Genomic DNA, 16522 nt, shown 5'->3' with positions numbered 1-16522 from the left:
GGTTAAAATTGGGTTAGAGTAAGAGATCAAAGCTAACCCACTCTGCAACAAAACCAGGCAGTAGGAAAGGTTTGTGATCCACACTGTTTTATTACACATTAACAATGTAGGTTTATTGAGTTCATCAAGGTCAAAGGTCTTCGATCTGTGTGTACTTGTGTAACAGATGGACAGTCCCTAGCCCTCGTGGTTATATCTGCCGCTACTCACTCACTAGATCTTACATTTGAATATAAAATAAAACCATTAAAACAATGAAGCGGGTGTATAAATTGGTAAACACTCTAAGGTAATCTCTGATCTCACAAAAAACACATGTCCTTAAACTCAAAGCTGTAACACTGTAGGCTTTTGTATTCTAACTACATCAGCGGTTTGGTAGATATTTCTATCCCTAGATTACACCAAACGCCATAAGCACTGGCCACACTAGATGCATTTTGATAAAGTAAACTTGTAGCAATTAATTGAATGAACTTGTGCATGGAATTTCAAGTCTGTCTCCCACCGAAGTGCTGCGGATTGTGATTTGTGTTGATAAACATTAAAGGTGCACTAATTAATTAAAGTCTGTAGAGTTAAGTGGCATCTATCGGAACAGAGTCGGTAGAAGATGGTTCAAACATTCAAAACGGTTTTACTTGGTGTGTTATCCCATGAAAATAAGTACCGATAGTGTTTTTGGTTACTTAGAAAGATCTATGCTATGAGCTATAGCTTAACGGAGAAGGTAACACAATCCAAATTATACAGCTGTCAAGGAACATCTTCACTTGGCAACTTGACGCGGTCATAGACAATTTGATAATTTTTGGCTCCTCACAGGCCACCTTAGCTTCGGCGCTGGAAAGGGAGGGGTATTCAGTTGGCTGCAATCTGCAAACTCACCACTAGATGCCACAAAACCCTACACACTACACCTTTAAGTGGAACGGTCGGTCATTCTCTCAGTGTTGTGACTTGGATATCAGGCTAAATCTACTTGACGGCGTAGCCCACGATGTGTGGCTTGATCAGGAAGTTGAGGGGAGCCTCGATGCGCTTCAGTTTGAGCTCGGAGAACCCAGCGGCCTCCAGGTCGTTCCAGGTCGACCGGGTCAGCTCACAGCCATCGCCAAAGTAGTACCACATGGGCTGGAGAACGTGCTGGAAGAAGTAGGTCCAGGAGGAGCGCTCTGCGACCACGTGCTCCATGAAGAAGAGGGCTCCCCCCTGCCAACACACCCCCAGTTAGGACCCCACATGCATCCTCCTGGCTGGTGAAGGCAGGCTCATGCTCTAATGTAGCTGGGTATGTTTGCATTACATTCAGACACACTGAAACATTGATGTGTTCATTGTTAAAGTACTTTGGCCTCTTCATTTTATTAGACAGGCTTCATTGTTTTGGTTGCAAATATGGGATTACCCCAAATAGATAAGATATTTCAAAGACAGGGCTAGGCCTAGTTTAGTCCTGGGCTGGACCCAGAATAAATATCTGGGTCCATGCGCAACAGGTGGTCTACTCACGGGCCTGAGCATGCGGTGGGCCTCCTGAATGGTGCGGGTCATGTCCCGCACAGAGCACAGCACCAGGGTGGCCACAACGGCGTCAACAGCCTCGTCCTCAATCGACCCCATGTCCTCCCCGGCCGCCACCAAGAACCTCTCGAAAGACAGGTGGGTGTTCTCGCTCATACCCTTCTCCAGGTATTTCTTGAAGTGTCTGTTGGGATCGGTGCAGATGACTTTGCAGCCAGGTGGGTAGTATTTGAAGTTGGTCCCGGTCCCGCAGCCTATCTCCAGGACGGTTAGCGGCTCGGAGGGCTTCTTGAAGTCCGGAAGGTTGCTGAACAGGTCCCTCTTTTTGTCGTCCATTTTCGCATTGTACGATACGCTAATTTTGGACATGAGCAACGCGAAGAAGCCTTTGTACCATTGGTAGAGACCAACTGCTTCGATCAGTTGGAGGGGCAACGTCAACACCTTAAAGAACAAGGTAAGAAAGTTCATAAGCAGCTCCATGTTGATGCTCTGCTGAGGGGAGAGGCTGTCAGGGGTGGAACATCCGGTTGGCTCAGAGAGCGACGCTGTCAGGCGGGACACTTCCGGCCTGATAAGGGGGCGACGCTTTCAGAAACTTCCGATCTGCTCGGGGAGGGACGTTGTCAGGAGGCGAACTTCCGGCCTGTGACCAGACTACTGTCTATTCAGGGTTATTATTCAGCTTCCGCATTGGGATTTATATCGCATATCAGAGCACTAGTGCAACTAACAGTCAGACTACTGTATCGTCGGCGATATTGCGTCGAACCACAGAAATCCATCCAGTTTATGAAAGACATTGGACCAGAAACAAACCAAATGTACATCAACTAACACTTGCACATTTTAACATGATTTTTTTTTTTTTCGTCTTATCCAGGTATTTCTATGGACCATTAGTGGCCACCATAAAGGACACACTCAACAGTTTTCTGATGGTAGGATAGTGTTGCGTCATTGGACGCTATCCCCACCTTCTAACGTCATACAATATGACTTCCCACCTCGTCATGTCTCTGCCTGAGAGCCTTCTAGACGTCTGCATGTCTGCATCAGAACTCAGAGGATCTCCTTAGACAACACAGACGCTATGGAGAAATCCTGGCCACGCCATTTTAATAGTTTGATAAGGAACCTTTTTAATATACGTAATTTGTATAATCATTCTGGTGTATAGATTCAATCTCTCCCCTGGTAAATGTGCGTAATGGTTGCAGTTCAAAGTCATCCCACCAGGTAGAGACATAGCTTAACAATTCATATGACCGTTAGCAACAATAATATGATGTTCACGTGATGGAGTGGTCCTACATCTATTCATTTGATGTATGTGCTTCAGAGACTCACTAGAACAAGGGTCTCCTGGTTGAGCAGAGAACCCATGTTTTCCTGTAAGGAGCTGGGTGGATTTCTGTGAGGATTCCCTTCAGTTGAACTATAAGAGCTGTACATTGTTTATCTTGAAGAACATCCAGGTGGTTTTAAAATAGGCTGCCTCTTCCCCATCCTATAGGAACCCCTAGCAGGGATATGAGATGGACTTCTGTGAGACACCCCTCTGAGCTCTTACTGGTGATATGGTGGAGGAGAACATGTCCTGGTGGAGGAGAACAGGAAGAAGAACACTGCGTGCCACAGGGCTACCCAAACCTCTCATGCCGTCACCATCTGTGGCCGGCTAAAATTAGCTATGTGTTTTCACTACCATGTCAAAACAAGTGAGATTAACATTTCATTAACATATGACATCATATATATTAACATATCATCGATACAGTATTCCCCATGTAATAAATAAATAAACCAACGCAGGGATCAGGAATGGAGGCATGCAGAGATATTAGTCTTATTATTTTATGTGGTGATCCTGGGGCCCATCCTGGGGACCGGGGGACAGGAGCTCAGTGGGGGTGCAAGCCAGGGGTTCGGGGGGCGCAAACAGCCTAACCCAGCAGCCCTCAACCCTGACCCTGACCCAAAAGATAATAGGTGCTTTCACTTAGACATCGTTTCCTCCCTGCTTTTCATTTGAGCATCCCCTCTGACGCACTTATTGTATGTTGTACATCCATGCACTTAAGAATAGTACTTAGCTAGGATAAGATGCTACACAATGCTCCCTTTGTTGTATACGGAAATGGGTTAACCTTGCGATCGTAGTGCTTGGCACTTGGTTCTATGAACATCCTTACTGTACCGACGGCGATATATTGTTGTTTCTCTTCTTCTGACAAATGTACTTATTGTTTGCTTTGGATAAAAGCGCTGCTAAATGCCCTGAATGTAAATGTGAATGTAAGCATCAGGACGTTGTATTTGTGAAATAATCCATAGTCAGGGATACGCCCCCCAATACTGATGATCTGCCTGGATCCTCTCTCCTTCACCATGGATGTGTTGGAAGACGTGTGTGGTGGCAGAAGGCTTCCTGGTCAACGCAGACGGTATGGTGGTCGAGGCTTAGAGGCTATGTTTGCACAATGCTTCCCAAAAAAATAAAATACATGTAGATTTGAAATTTAATAATTTCTTCTTTTATTACTTGTTTAAATTATCAACGCATGAAAAGATTCACAAGCCGTTTCAGGAGAGCTTGCTGAACAACAAGAGACGTGTTGGGGTTCATAGCACCTATCTGTGAACCCCGTCTCTCGTTGGGGAGCGACGTCTCTCCGTTCAGTTATTAACAGGTTTATAACTGACCAGTTAACACTTATTAATCCACATCATGCAGGAGATTTGGAATCATTTTACAAGCTATCTCTTTTCATATATATTTTTGTGTTTATTTTTCTCTCTTCTTCTAGTTCCTTGACATTTTCTTTCTTAATAAGGTTCACTATAGATGCATGGATATATATATATATATATATATATATATATATATATATATATATATATATATATATATATATATATATATATATAAATATATATATATATATATATATATATATATATATATATATATATATATATATATAATATGGTTATGTTCAGTGCATATAGCAACATCAGGCCTAGTTTTAGGATTCTGTGCCAATTCTGTAACCAATTACTAACAATAGTTCATTTTCCATAACTACTGGTCTGACAAACTAGTGAGTAAGCTTAATTTAAAAACTGCAATCAACTTTATCAGGCATTTTACAAGAAAGAAACAAATCACCACGATCACGTGGCATAAATCGACGATTGCAGAATATCACCGCGATATGTTTGAGTATACTGTTCAATCGGACCTCACTAACCTGACTTCAAACACGACTTTAACTTTAAGTGAGAATAAAGAATAATGCATGGTTTGGCCAACACTTATACATATGAAGCCTATAACATCCCTTGATGGACTATTGATTGACATGTGTCATATAACAAGGCGTTAGTTAAAAATCTCCAAATGAGTGAATCCTTTGGCCATTGGTCTTTGAGTATATTTGTCGCTTGCATTGGTTTGCATTAATTCCTAACGGAATTATCAACATATGTAATTTTTATGTCTTAAGTTTAAATGGCTTGTAAAATGTTTAACTGTGTTCATTTGAAAGACCTAAACCAAACGTGCACGTTTAATGTTAATATGCTATGGTTGGGCTGATGACGGCCTTGGTAAAATAGCCTTTATTTAAGATGAGCCCACTACCAAATGTTACTAGATTAATTTGAGGTCGCCCCTTGCCATAGTGTGAGTTAAGGGATCATCCTAGAAGACATCGCTGGAGGTCCAACGTGCTTCCAGCTCTAACAACTCAAACTAAGCAGAAAGGTTTAGCGTCAGATGCACCTTGCAGGCCGATCCCTTATCAGGTCCAGTCTGTCCAGGGTGAGTATCAAATATATTGAACGCGATATATCATTCCTATCAACCTAGATAAAAACGTTAGGATTTTTAACCAACAACCACGTCTAACGTCTTGGTTGACTACATCGCTTATTTTAGGGGTCTTTTTGCTTACGCTGCTGCGGTCTCTGGCGGTTGTTGTAACCGAAGGCATTTAGCGACGCTCCCTAACAATCTGCTGAGAGTCATCAATTATGCAGCGGAGCCGCGCGCACCGGGAAGGGAGATAGCAGCAACAATATGGCGACAGCCGCAGTCACTCTCGACTCTTTTCCACATCTGCACTTCAGTGACATCTTTCTGGATTTCTTTTAATACGAGAAAAAGTAAGTAGACCATGTGTTTGTCCTGTGTGGCTGATCGGTGGGGCGGGATGCGCCGAGTCCTCCGGCTCTGCTGACCGCATCCCTCTGCCGCAGAGCGGTCCCTCTCTCAGCATCCTCGCCTCCTCCCGCGGAGGCTCCTTGCCAATCCACGGCCCGATATGCATGCGAAACACCGGGTTAAAAGTGGGCTCGATTCGGCCCCTCTGCCGAGCAGGCGGGCCGCCGTGTCCCGCAGTAGCGCGGTGCAGACAGACGGCCGGGAGCCCGATCGGGGTGTTGGCCTGGCGGGATGACATCTCGATGTGTCAGAATGTGAAACAGACGCATACTGGCTACGGGATGGGAGGCAGCAGCACGGCAAACTTCGGTGCGTGTGGTGGCGTGTGCTCGCCCCTGTGCGGGAGGTGGTCCCCGGGTCTGGTCCTCGGGTCTGGGCCCGGTGGATCAGGGTTGGCCCCCATCATGTGATGTTGGAGCATGTATAATGTGAGTTAATCCACCACCTCTCCGCGACACCACTCACCCCCCCCCGAACCCCCCGACCCCATCTCTTCGGAGGCTGCGTGAGGAGGAGAGGTGCGTCTGAGTTCGGCACTTTGTGATGGGGGCCGTGGGCCATCGTTCATTCTTTAGGAGCGAAGGTAGAATATGTGTTTTGTAACGCGGCGGTAAGGTCTGCACGCTCACAAGTTCACCCGAGAGACGCTCGGAGGCTCCGTCGTTCAGAGACGGTCCGCGGGTGTGGTAGACCTTTATAATATTTGTATTCAACCTATTCACTGTTTTATAGTAAGGTTTTATTCAGAATCTGTCGCTGTGCTATGAAGGGGTGAGGAACCCACAGCGACGGGCGTTGAGCTGCAGACGTCCCGGGGAACGGATCAGCCGCTCTGTGCTGCTCAGCCTCAGCATCACTGAGCCACACTGCAGCATTTTCAGGCTCCGGCCCTGGCGGTACACCTCAGTAAACAGGAGCCCTCCTCACGGAGACCAGCAGGTCCACGACGGGCCGCGGGCCTCTTAGGGGAAGACGACATTCGGCGTCAATAGTCAGGAATGAGGTCATAGTTGAACCATTCAAGGGAGGATGATGTCTTTCCTAAAACGTGATTGACCTACCTCCTCCCCTAGCAGAGCCCTGCCGTAGGAGTTCTGATGGGCTAGGCTAGGCTCTAGGGCCTGTGTTATGGGGGGGGGGGGGGGGGGGGACCTGGACGAAAGGTTATTTAAGGGCCCGGGGCGATGGCAGATATGATCAACAGCAGAATGCATCGCCTTCCCCCTGATCTGGGAGCTCGACGCCTCGCATCGCATGGCGCAAACAGAGGCTGCTGGCCAGAGCCAGCCTCCATGTGGCTGAGAGGAGGGGAGGGGGGGGGGGGGGGGGGGGACGTGCACCAGCCTGGCCCCCACCAACCACCACGGGCTTTTCCCTACATGTAATTAATTCGCTGGTGTCCACGATCCCTCCTCCCATCACCAGTGCACCCCCCCCCCCCCCCCCTCCCCCCCCTCTCTGGCCAGCCTCCACCCCTGGGTTTGGCCGGTGTGGTCGGTTAAGAGCCTTTAGTGATCCCAGTCTTGAGGTGTAGCCCACTGAGATGTTCCCCTGTGCCGCCCGGCCCCTCGGTGCGGGACTCTGCGTCGCCGTCTGCAGCCGCCGTCTCTGCTGACGCGGCGGCCGACGCCGTCACCGGAGGAGTCACGGACGGGAAGGCTGCTCCCCAATAAACGCCTGCTCCGCTGGAAACGCTGTCATCTCCCGTGCACCCCGGTCACTAGACGGACACGCTCGGATCGAAGGGGGGGGGGGGGGGGGTGTCTTACAGAGACAGAGACGGGAGCCGTTTGGATGTTAGTGTTGTTGAGCGTGTGTGATCAGCGGCGGGACAGAGCGGACGGATCGTACGGTGCGCGTGAGTAGGGGTGGCTGGGTTGAAGCTGGCTCTGTCGCCGGGGCTCACCTTGAGCCGATGTGGTCAATGGATGGAGCGTCGCTGGAAGGAGGCTTAGAGGTCCTTCGAGGTTGGCTTGGTTACCTGAAGCGTGCCGCGTGTCTCTCGGCTGTAGCCGGTTGCGTTGCGTTGTAGCCAGGGGTCTGTTGTATCGTTGCGTTTATCTAATCCTATGAATGCATTTCATTTATTTCATGCTGTTCAATCGAGGGCTGCAGAGACCGGCTACTTAATTCTAATTGAGTGTGTGATATCCAAAGTGATGCGTTAATGAGGCTGGTCCGTGGGCGATGTCACGCCGGATCCTAGGACATACACACACACTGCCCGGCTGGAGACACGGTGTCCTGTCGGTTACTATATGGCATTAGGATGAGTCAGTTATATTTATTCACTTATCGACAGGACTCAAACCCATTCTGTGAGTCAGAGTTGGGCTAGTTTGCATCCGCAGTAGGTCAAACCTTACACTGTCCATCCTTATAATATGTATAGGCTACTGACCAATCAAATCACTGCATATGCTTCTTCTATAGGCGCTTTTCATGTCTATATCAATAGGACACTTATTAACCGTGTATTAACCATGTTATGAGGGAATAAATCCAGACGGAACTATTACCTTATACCATTAGCAGATGCTTGTTGGCATAGGTTTCCAAGGGTGGGACATGGTTTGGTTCAGAAGACGGTGAAACAATATTGTTATCAATTGGAAACATTTGAGTTAACATGCTGTGGTTGGTTGATGCTTTGCACGACACTATTGCCTTCGGTTGAGGCCAGATCCGATTGTTAAACAGGTCCCGTTGTAAGTGTAATTACACTCATCCCGACGGTAAATGTGGACACGTCTCCTTGTTTCACATCCTTACACTCGACAGATGATCACTCAACCATAAGCTTACATTCAAGATATAGGTTTATAAACCCATGCTTGTCTTGTAATGTGTCTGAGTCTGTCCACCTGTCTGTCTCTGTGTCTGTCTTTAAACCTGTCTATCTGTCTGTCGGTCTGCCTGCCTTTGTCTCTGTCTGTCTGTCTGCCTGTATGTCTGTCGCTCCGTCCTCTCTTTATTGCTCTATCATTGTTTCTGTCTGTCTGTCGGTCTGTCGGTCTGTCGGTCTGTCGGTCTGTTGGTCTGTCTCTGTGTCTGTCTGTCTGTGAGTGTGTGTCTGTCTGTGCATTTGTCTATCTGTCTGAATGTCTATCCTGTCGGTCTGCTTCACTATGTCTGTATCTGTGTGTCTGTCTGTCAGTCTGTAAGTGTATCTGTATGTCTGTTTATGTCTGTTTGTCTGTTTTTGTCTGTGTTTGTGTGTGTCAGTCTATCTGTGTGTCTGTGTGTCTCTGTGTGTCAGTCTATCTGTGTGTCTGTCTGTGTCTGTGTGTCAGTCTGTCTGTGTGTCTGTCTGTGTCTGTGTGTCCATGCATCTCTAACCACGGCATCTCTCCTCTACAGATCAGGGTCCCGGGGATGCAGAGCCAATAGAGTGCCTCTAGCTGCAGGATGAAAACATGGCTGCTCCCATTATGGCACCCCCAGGCCCGGACAGCTTCAAGAAGTTCACTCCCGAATCGCTCGCTAACATCGAGAAGCGCATCCTAGAGGAGAAGAACAAGAAGCCGCCCAAGCCCCGATCGGACAGCAGCCACCGCGACGCCGACGACGAGAATGAACGCAAACCCAACAGCGACCTGGAGGCCGGGAAGAGTGTCCCGTTCATCTACGGGGACGTGCCCAAGGGCATGTTCGCCATTCCGCTCCAGGACCTCGACCCCTACTATATCAACGAGAAAGTGAGTCCTGGTGTCTCTGGTGCGGCCGGCCAATCGCACAATCGCCTCTGCACTGTCATTTGTTTTTGCAGCACAATGTAGTGGGAAGTGTGGGGACGATGAGTCCAGGGAGAGGGTGTCGTTACAGGACAATTGATTCATGGGCAGAGGAGACGGACGGACGGATAGACGTCGTCGTTGGGTTCTCTGTGCTCTGATGTGAACGCATGTGATGTAGGAGGGGCCCGTGGTGTACGGGCACCACGGGGTCCCAGCTGGAGACAGAGGGGAGTTTAGCATATCGGTTCGTCGATGGGGAAGGGGAGATTCCTGATGGCACAGACGACCTTGACGCATAATTCCACACACCAGTACTTTGATGCCCTGGCGTTCATTACATTACCAGCAGGCCCGTAGAGACAGACGGGAGGATCCTCCATCTTCCAGCTCCACCATGCTGCAGGCAGGCGGTGTGTGTTATCTCTGCACTGTGAAGGCCCCGTGAGAAGGCAGGGGGTGCAGCTAGCGGCCCGATGGACGGAGAGGTTGAGGAGATGCCTCATAGTCTGAGCAGCGGCAACCTGCTAATTGGAAGGGCTACTTATGACAGGACTTCCTGATGAGATGGGGCTCTTTAGACGTCCAGTAAACATTAAGAGCGGGCGACCACAAGCAGGAAAGCCATTGCAGAGGAGTGTTAAAGGTCATTCCAGGGCCCTGGTGTACGCTACAGCCAAGACTGGAAGAAACCCTCAAGCTCAATGCATAGAGACTCTAGAGTATATAGACGGTAGACCATAGGGACCATATACAGAAGTACAGGAGATACATATCACCATTTAGGATGTCCTGTTCCCTCTGAAAGGTTAGCGGCTAGCTCGGCGGTAAGGTCAGCGGCTAGCTCGCTACCTAGCCGCCCCTGCCGACCGCCCTGTGCAACGGAGGATGGTTATAGCAGCGGGGCGCTCAGCCGCCACCTGACTCCTTCTCCTTCCTCCCTGGATGACTCTCCTCCTGTTGCCACTGTCCCGGGGCGCGGGGGTCACCTTCCCACCGTCCTGCCCGGTGCCCCGGGCCAGCAGACGGCGGGGCGGGTGGGGTGGTGGGTGGGGTGGGGTGGGGAGGGAGTAGTAGTTCCTTCAGCTGTAGGGTGGCCAGCAGCCGCCGGGTCGCTGGCCTGTAAGAGAATATGCTATCCTGTCAGGGGGCGGCCTCAGCACTAAGGGACAACTCAGTGCACCGCTCTCTCTCTCTCTCTCTCTCTCTCTCTCTCTCTCTCTCTCTCTCTCTCTCTCTCTCTCTCTCTCTCTCTCTCTCTCTCTCTCTCTCTCTCCCTGACTCTCTCTGCCTACCTATCTGTCTCTCCCTCTTTCTGTCTCTCTCTCTGTCTCTCTGTCTCTTTCTGTCTCTGTCTCTCTCTGTCTCTCTGTCTCTACCTGTCCATGTCTCTCTCTCTCTACCTGTCTCTGTCTCCCTCTCTCTCTGTCTCTCTCTCTCTCTCTGTCTCCCTCCCTCTCCCTCTGTGTCTCTACCTCTCTCTCTCTCACTACCTCACTCTCTCTATGTCTCTCTCTGTCTCTCTCTGTCTATCTGTCTCTTTCTTTGTCTCCCTCGCTCTGTCTCTCTCTCTCTCTCTCTCTCTCTCTCTCTCTCTCTCACTCTCTCTCTCTCTCTCTCTCTCTCTCTCTCACTCTCTCTCTCTCTCTCTCTCTCTCTCTCTCTCTCTCTCTCTCTCTCTCTCTCTCTCTCTCTCAGGGCAGTGCTCTCCAGTGGATGAGTGTCTTGTGATCTATTGATCCGTGGCCTGGGCCTAGTGGTGGCTACAGGAAGATGTTATGCCTCCCTCTCTTATGAGCGCTCTGAGGAGATGCACCCTGCTAATTCCTCTTCTGATGCCAGTGTCCTTCTCCTGGAAGCCAGGGGTCATGCAGGGGTCAAACACTCTCACTAAGCCTTTCCCATCATAACGCTACCAACGGGCACTGGTCACCTGTGTGTGTGTGCGTCTGTGCGTGCGTGCGTGCGTGCGTGCGTGCGTGTGCGTGAGCGTATGTGTGTGTATGCGTGCGTGAATAGCTGTATCCCTAAAAAGAGAAATTCAGTCAGACTTCTTTTTGCCCTTTTAAATTTAGAAATCTACGTATTTCTTTTTGGCCCGCAAGGCCCTTTATTATTTATTTTTAAATGTAGACCACTAGAAAGGGTTAGCGGAAAGGGGCCAGTCTGGAGACTGGAACTAATGGTAAATAACGGCAGATGAAGTATCCTCATCCCAGGACTGCAGCAGCATCGTTTTTATTTGATTCTTTGACGAAATCCTTCAAAGTAAGCTTTTGTCAAACATGAAAATGTACGCAATTCCATAAACATTTATTGCTTCAAGAACTAACGTAAAAGTAAATCTTTAAACATTCCTCAACAGACCACTATGCTGTCCCTGCAAATACACTCGGGCGAACTCGGGTAACACTCGGGTAACACGGGCAGTACCCATTCCTGGACGTGTTTCCAGCCTCACATCTCAAAATGTGCTCAAACGTACGCATTTAACCAAATCCCACAGCGTCCCATCGCAAACTTAAGGTCCACTCTTTTCAGAGTGCATATTCCCCTTGATTAATAAGCGGCCCTTATTAAATACATCTTTACTGCCCTATTTGAATCTAGCGTTAAGTGCATGAACCTCCTCCTAAACGTAGAGCAGTGACACGCCCTATCACGGGCGTCTGATGAATAAAACAACCGCTGCTCTGGGCCGCCGTTGTTTCACATCTCGTCCGACCACTGCATGGGTTTTGTAGCTGGTCTGAATTATGCAGGTGTCCAGATCCCATAATGGGCTAATGCATCCCTCCGTCCCCCATTTAGAGGCCAGCAGGCCTACGGAATCTCGTGTTACTTGGACCTCGTCTATAGCATCAGTGTTTACTCTCCACTCTTCAGCTGAAAACCAGACCGTCTTACACTCTAAACTCAATCACAGGACAAAATATCTATTTTCTGGAGTGGCTAGAGATTTCCTGTCGAATATAGATTGATATCACTCTTAACCCTTCGTTCGGACGATGTGAACGCGTAGCAGAATCCTAAACGTCTCCGGTGACACAGTGTGGCCGGGGGGGGGGGGGGCAGTGGGGGCTACCTCGGTGAAGGAGGTGGAACGCCTTCGCCCACTGCGACCTGAACTCTGCCTCTCTGTGTCTCCTCACACGAGAGCTCACCGCCTCATGGTGACATTGCTGAGCGTAAGACACACTCAGCGGGGCTCAGTGGCCCCTCCCACACCGGGGGCTCGCGTCCTCGCAGCCAGCCGTCTGTCCGTCCCTCCACCAACGTCCTCCTGACCTCTCTCAGGACCTTGTGTCCCGCGGCCCGCTTCGGTTACATGTCAGTGACGGACCCGATGCCTCCATGCATGTGTGTGTGTGTGTGTGTGTGTGTGTGTGGGTGTGTGTGTGTGTGTGTGTGTGTGTGTTGTGTGTATGTTTCTGGGGTATAAAGTGTGTATGTGTTTGTGCTTGTTTGGCTCAGCCTTTTTATATTTATGCATGAGTGTGTGTGTGTGTGTGTGTGTGTGTGTGTGTGTGTGTGTGTGTGTGTGTGTGTGTGTGTGTGTGTGTGTGTGTGTGTGTGTGTGTGTGTGTGTGTGTGTGTGTGGTTCAGCTGCAGGAAACCTGATCGCAGCACTCATGCATCAAAGCGAGGGTGAGGAGGGGGGAGAAATGCAGCGCTGCAGTTCTTTGTCTCCCACGGCGACAGGGAGGCCTGCTTGGGCTTCTCAAAATGTCTGGAGTGATTAGGCTACACCAGGGGCCAAGTCTGTAGTCACATGGCTCCCTGGATCCAGTCTGTCTGTCAGTCTGTCCCTCTCTCTCTCTCCCTCCCTCTCTGTCTCTAATCCATCATTCTATTTATCTCTCTATCTATTTATCTATATATATCTCCCCCTCTCTGTCTCTCTCTCCGTCTCCGTCTCTCTCTCTCTCTCTCTCTCTCTCTCTCTGTCTCTGTCTCTCTCTCCCTCACTGTCTGTCTCTCTGTCTCTCTCTGTCTCTCTCTGTCTCTCTCTGTGTCCCTCTGTTTCTCTCTCTCTCTCTCTCTCTCTCTCTCTCTCTCTCTCTCTCTCTCTCTCTCTCTCTCTCTCTCTCTCTCTCTCTCTCTCTCTCTCTCTCTCTCTCTCTCTCTCTCTCTCTAGTAGTAAATTAGAGTGGAGGTCCAGCTTTAGTGCTCAATCTGATTTCTTTGTGTCTGATGACACAGCAGAGGGGGGGAGGGGAGGGGGGGGGCAGAGTAGGGGAAGATTCCTCTAACGGGAGTTTTGCCTCTCGCTCTCCTGACGAGGTTCAGGGGTAAAGTGCATGGTGGTTTGAAACTGGGTATTCTTGTGTATACGACTTTGTAGAACAGTTCAAACTCATTTTTATTTTATAGACATCCGTCTTCCGCAAGCCTATAAAATGAATGACATTTTGGTCCCCAGAAGTATGAATAATAACACACACAAATACCAGTTATAACTTCTGATGAATATGCATCCGCATTGTCTGTTGATTCAGCTGTGATACTCATTGCTTCTGAATCATCAAAATCACACGTTCACACGCAGGCTCAAAAGTGTTTAGAAGTGGCTGAGGATATGTGTGTGCATGTGCGTGTGCGTGTGTGCCAGTGCGTGTTTGTATGTGTTTGCATGAAGGTCAATGCTGTCTTCATGTGGGCCTTAATATGGGTCTACAGTACATTATGATGGTATGGCTCCACCAATGGGGAGTGGGACTACAGTACATTATGATGGTATGGCTCCACCAATGGGACGTTGGTCTACAGTACATTATGATGGTATGTCTCCACCAATGGGGAGTGGGTCTACACTACATGGTGAGGGTCTCGACCAATGGGGAGTTGGTCTTCAGTACAGGCTCTCTCTGTCTCTGTGTCTGTCTGTCTCCCTCTCTCTGTCTCTCTGTCTGTCTGTCTCCCTCTCTCCCTCTCTGTCTGTGTCTCTCTGGCTGTCTCCCTCTCCATTCCTCCCTGTATCATTCTCAGTTTCCCTCTCTGCTGCACACCATCCCTCTCCCCCCCCCCCCCATCTCAGGTTGTCTCTCCCCTCTGCAGCTCTCTGGCTGCTTTCTGTTCTGCATTACTCTCTCTCTCTCTCTCTCTCTCTCTCTCTCTCTCTCTCTCTCCTTTTCTCTCGATCTTTACTGCTGTCCCGTATTCCTTTACCCCACACACGCGCGCGCACGCACACACACACACACACACACACACACGCGGTCCCTGCAGCTGCATCTGCCTCCTGGTTTCTGCACACTTCCTCCTTGGTGTCTACTGGGAGCAGGAACCTTCCAGCAGCTTTGCAGCAAAACTCCTCCTGGTATTAGAATGAGGCGCGCTCCGTCGCCACCCAGACTTACAGATGGTGTGTTTACCGGATGGTTCACCTGTCTGGCCGTCTGTCTGTCTGTCTGTCTGTCTGTCTGTCTGTCTGTCTGCAGGACTGGCTGCAGGGGTGTAGCACAGGCTGAATGGCCGTGTGAATGGCCGCACACACGCGAGACGTGCACGCACACGCACACGCACACACACACACACACACACACACACACACACACACACACACACACACACACACACACACACACACACACACACCCTGACTAGGCCAGCATCCCACCCGGCTGAAGTCAACAGCAGCATTCCCCCCGACTTGATTTCAACACAGCGCTCAGTTGACTCATGTTGTATTTGTAACAACGCTGTATCCAACGATGTGTACCATGCTACAAGGGGTGACCCAAATCAAACCAATAGGGATAATGCAAAAGTGTGTGTGTGTGTGTGTGTGTGTCTGTATGTGTGCAAGTGCGATTGTGTGTGTTTAAGCAACCCTAGACCATATTCATATGGTCTGAAGTCCACCACCAACATCCCCTAACAGGTACACCCACCCCCTATAGAGGAACATAGACTCTTTAATGGCATCCGGGTTCCATTCGCTTTCCATTGATCCTATACTGGTGATGTATAGGATTATACTGGTGGATTAAAGGACTATACTGATGGATTATACTGGTGAAGTATAGGATTATACTGCTGATGTATAGGACTATACTGGTGATATATAGGATTATACTGGTGAATATATAGGATTATACTGGTGGATTATAGGACTATACTGATGGATTATACTGGTGAAGTATAGGATTATACTGCTGATGTATAGGACTATACTGGTGATATATAGGATTATACTGGTGAAGTATAGGATTATACTGGTGAATATATAGGATTATACTGGTGGATTATAGGACTATACTGATGGATTATACTGGTGAAGTATAGGATTATACTGGTGAAGTATAGGATTAAACTGGTGAATATATAGGATTATACTGGTGAAGTATAGGATTATACTGGGGAAGTATAGGGTTATACTGGTGACGCATGGGATTATGCTGATGAAGTAGAGGATTATACTGGTGATGTATAGGCACTGGTGTAGTCCAATAGGATATACTGGTGAAGTATATAATTATACTGGTGAAGTATATGATTATACTGGTGAGGTATAGGATTATTCTGGTGAAGTATTGGATTATACTGGTGATAGATTATACTGGTATAGGATTGTACTGGTGAAGTATAGGATTATATTGATGTAGGATTCATTTTTTCAAGGGTAAGGAAAAAGGGATATGGATAAATATTTATACTGGTACAGATGCTATATAAGCAGAAAGACCCAGAGAGGGAAGAGAGAGAGCGAGGAAGAGAGGGGGAGGCAGAGAGAGGGAGGCAGAGGGAGAGAGAGGAAGAGAGGGGGAGGCAGAGAGAGGCAGAGAGAGGGAGGCAGAGGGAGAGAGGGGCAGAAGGAGAGAATCCATTCTGTCTTCCCCAGACTGCGTCGCTATTTTTAATCTAATTAGATTTCAGGACACCACTCGTCTCAGGATACCTCTGGTTGACTTTCTAGTGTTCCGGTACTGGGATCTCCGAAACCAGTGGTGTGGCACCAGTACATCCGTGGTGGGAAGCAATGGGTGGGGGGGGGGGGGGGGGGGGGGGGGGGGGGGGGGGGGGGGGGGGGGGG

At 48.9% G+C, this 16522-nt stretch overlaps 2 protein-coding genes across 2 annotated transcripts in view; one reads left to right on the top strand and one right to left on the bottom strand.

Annotated features, from left to right (window-relative positions):
* Window positions 1–65: 65 nt before the first annotated feature.
* tmt1a.1 (thiol methyltransferase 1A, tandem duplicate 1) lies at window positions 66–2054 on the bottom strand. The gene is made up of 2 exons (XM_030374939.1): window positions 1513–2054; window positions 66–1212 (listed from the first exon to the last, which is right to left on the bottom strand). Exons 1-2 carry the CDS (start codon window positions 2005–2007, stop codon window positions 979–981), a joined length of 729 nt encoding a protein of 242 aa, XP_030230799.1. The 5' UTR covers window positions 2008–2054; the 3' UTR covers window positions 66–978.
* A 3509-nt stretch (window positions 2055–5563) lies between these two features.
* Window positions 5564–16522, top strand: part of scn8ab (sodium channel, voltage gated, type VIII, alpha subunit b) — a gene marked incomplete in the record, with an annotated part of 37262 nt that continues 26303 nt past the window's right edge. The window contains 2 exon segments of the mRNA XM_030375120.1: window positions 5564–5694; window positions 9113–9450. Coding sequence (XP_030230980.1) covers window positions 9169–9450 — 282 coding nt within the window.

This window comes from Gadus morhua, chromosome 13 (genome assembly GCF_902167405.1).
Source record: "Gadus morhua chromosome 13, gadMor3.0, whole genome shotgun sequence".
Classification (NCBI taxonomy): domain Eukaryota; kingdom Metazoa; phylum Chordata; class Actinopteri; order Gadiformes; family Gadidae; genus Gadus; species Gadus morhua.
The sequence above is the reverse complement of the archived record's forward strand: the minus strand, read 5'-3'. Positions and strand labels throughout refer to the sequence as shown.

Excerpts from the sequence above, each read along its gene's own strand:
- tmt1a.1 (XM_030374939.1), bottom strand. The coding sequence starts at position 2,007 with ATGGAGCTGCTTATGAACTTTCTTACCTTGTTCTTTAAGGTGTTGACG. Across the intron at positions 1,213-1,512 it reads CCCACCGCATGCTCAGGCCC|GGGGGAGCCCTCTTCTTCAT; the intron begins GTGAGTAGACCA and ends GTGTGTTGGCAG.